This window comes from Austrofundulus limnaeus, unplaced genomic scaffold, assembly GCF_001266775.1.
Source record: "Austrofundulus limnaeus strain Quisiro unplaced genomic scaffold, Austrofundulus_limnaeus-1.0 Scaffold14, whole genome shotgun sequence".
Lineage (NCBI taxonomy): Eukaryota > Metazoa > Chordata > Actinopteri > Cyprinodontiformes > Rivulidae > Austrofundulus > Austrofundulus limnaeus.
The window spans coordinates 2,729,539-2,731,738 of record NW_013952416.1 but is presented as its reverse complement, the minus strand read 5'-3'; the positions used below and the strand labels follow the sequence as shown (position 1 = coordinate 2,731,738).

Here is a 2,200-nt window from a genome sequence, read left to right as displayed (position 1 = left end):
TATCGGAACATAAAAAAAAACCACGCTAACTTAAATCCACATCTTCACTGATTGATGTCTAGTTTTAGTTTTGTTTTTTTATTTGAGATGCAGTCATCTCAATGTCTGTCAATGGTTTTAAAGGTTTGTTAAATCGTGGGGCGGTAGGAAACGTAATTTCGATTGCTTGTATGTTGGAAACATGTGAAGGAATTAACAACAAAATCTGAATCTGATAAAACTGGTTATTTTAGTTTCTTACCATAACTGTGTATTTATACATGCACRAAATGCATCATAATGTACGTCATATTTCATATCCACTTTGGTAAATCAAGAATGAARCCACATCTAATCATWTCAACTGTCATGGTGGATGTAAGTTACCTGGATCAGCAAGTCCAGTGGTTTCTAACAAGATGTAGTCAAACTTTCCTTTCTTCTCCATCAGGTTTTCAATGGCTTTAAGACCATTGTCCCTGAAAACACATAAAGGTGACGAATAGTGTGTAAAAGATGAAACATTACTTTGACATGTTAGCTCCACGGACTGRGGTCGGAGCACATACTTGACAGAGCAACAGAGGCAGCCGTTCCTCAGCTCCAGCCACTCCTCGTACAGCTCACCGGCCTGACTCACTGCCAGGGACTTCTCCAGGGCGCTGCCTGCAGGGAGACCATGAATGTGGAGTACTGTGAATGAACAAAAACTGACACTTTTTTTATATTAAATGTGCTACACTTGTGAAAATCTGTACTCATATTAAAAACGTTAATACAAAAGAGCTTAAATTGTTCTCTAACTTAAATGAAACAGGTAAATTTGTCGATTTTCAGGCATTATTTCTCATTGGTTTTCAAACATTTCAGCTTCAGGCCCAGACGTGACCCCAGATGTTACTGGTAACATACGGAAACTTTGCTAATTACTCTGTTAAACATGGGCCAATACAAACAAAACTAATGATACTACTTTTATTAATTTATGTTATTGTTTTTTTTACAATAATCATGGTGAAAATATTCTATTAACAATTTATTTAATCAACAAACTCATCTGAGGACCCTCACCCCAAGGCTTGGAACCACCGATCTACTTTATCCAGTATTTTGTTATGATGCTCTGTTGACGAGCTTGAGCCACAGGTTAACATTCAACAATTACTGACGCGCCATCACTTCTATCAGTTTAACTATAAAAGCTCATTTGTTTCATTTGATATTTTTCCACTCACCTTCTCCAAATTCATTAAGTATAACAGCGATCCGTTTGTTGTGTTGTTCAGTCAGGATGTAGTTTAGGAGTGTAGTCTTCCCAGCACCTGTAAAAAAAAAAAAAAAAGATTTCTTTTTTTTAATGAAAGAAACACAATATTAACTTCTAAGTGAAATTAGCCTGATCTCACCAAGGTAGCCTGTGATGATGGTGACAGGTATCTGCTGGGCTGGAGCAGCAGGCTGGGTGTCGATGGGTACCAGTTCTGGGCAATCATCTTCATCCTCCATTATACACCTGTGATGGTGCAAAAGTTTAAACCAACCCCATKCTCACTTTCAAGGAGAATAACCTTATTTTAAAGTGGTCTTTTGGTTTTAGGATTTCTGAAGGTCTGTTAAAGTACTTACATGGACTGTTTTTAAGCTAATGGGCTAATAAATAATAGCTCTTTAGAACCACTTCGGTGCTAAAAATAGTTTGTCAAGTGGAAAATATAAAGAAATTAGGTTTGACGCCTGACTTCAGGCACACAGCTTATTTGAATTTAACTGATAAAAWATTATGTATAGGTTTGAAATGTTGATTTTCATTAAGAGAAAAAATAAGCAGTCTGTCTGTGTCTGAACTCAGCTGCAGCAGACGGAACGATTAAATATTAATAAAAAAATAAAACAAACAAAAATGAACATTTTACCTGTTCTCTCTCCAGAACCACACTAGAAGCCCCGATTCCTTAATTTACGAAAACAATACTCCCTTCTCCGTTTTTTTATATAAAAGAAAAATATTTTTAAAAGCTCCTTGCACACTTCGGAAGCTGCGTCTGACAGCGTGTTACACCACGGAGGTTCCGTCGACTCACACAGCTGCAACAATGGTTCCGCTCTCTAGTTCAGGAAGAAAACCAGAGCCCTACAGAGAGAAAGATGTAAGAAAGATCTTTGTAAAGCTAGAAAAGTATATATACATACATACATACATACATACATACATACATACATA

General features: G+C 36.7%; 1 protein-coding gene across 1 annotated transcript in view; it reads right to left on the bottom strand.

Annotated features, from left to right (window-relative positions):
- The window catches only part of cbwd (COBW domain containing), a gene marked incomplete at its 5' end in the record, with an annotated part of 23,038 nt that overhangs the window by 14,467 nt on the left and 6,371 nt on the right, over positions 1-2,200 (bottom strand). Inside the window, 5 exon segments of the mRNA XM_014002691.1 lie at positions 367-458; positions 549-645; positions 1,215-1,301; positions 1,386-1,492; positions 1,893-2,110. Of these exon segments, the coding sequence (XP_013858145.1) occupies positions 367-458; positions 549-645; positions 1,215-1,301; positions 1,386-1,485 (376 nt within the window).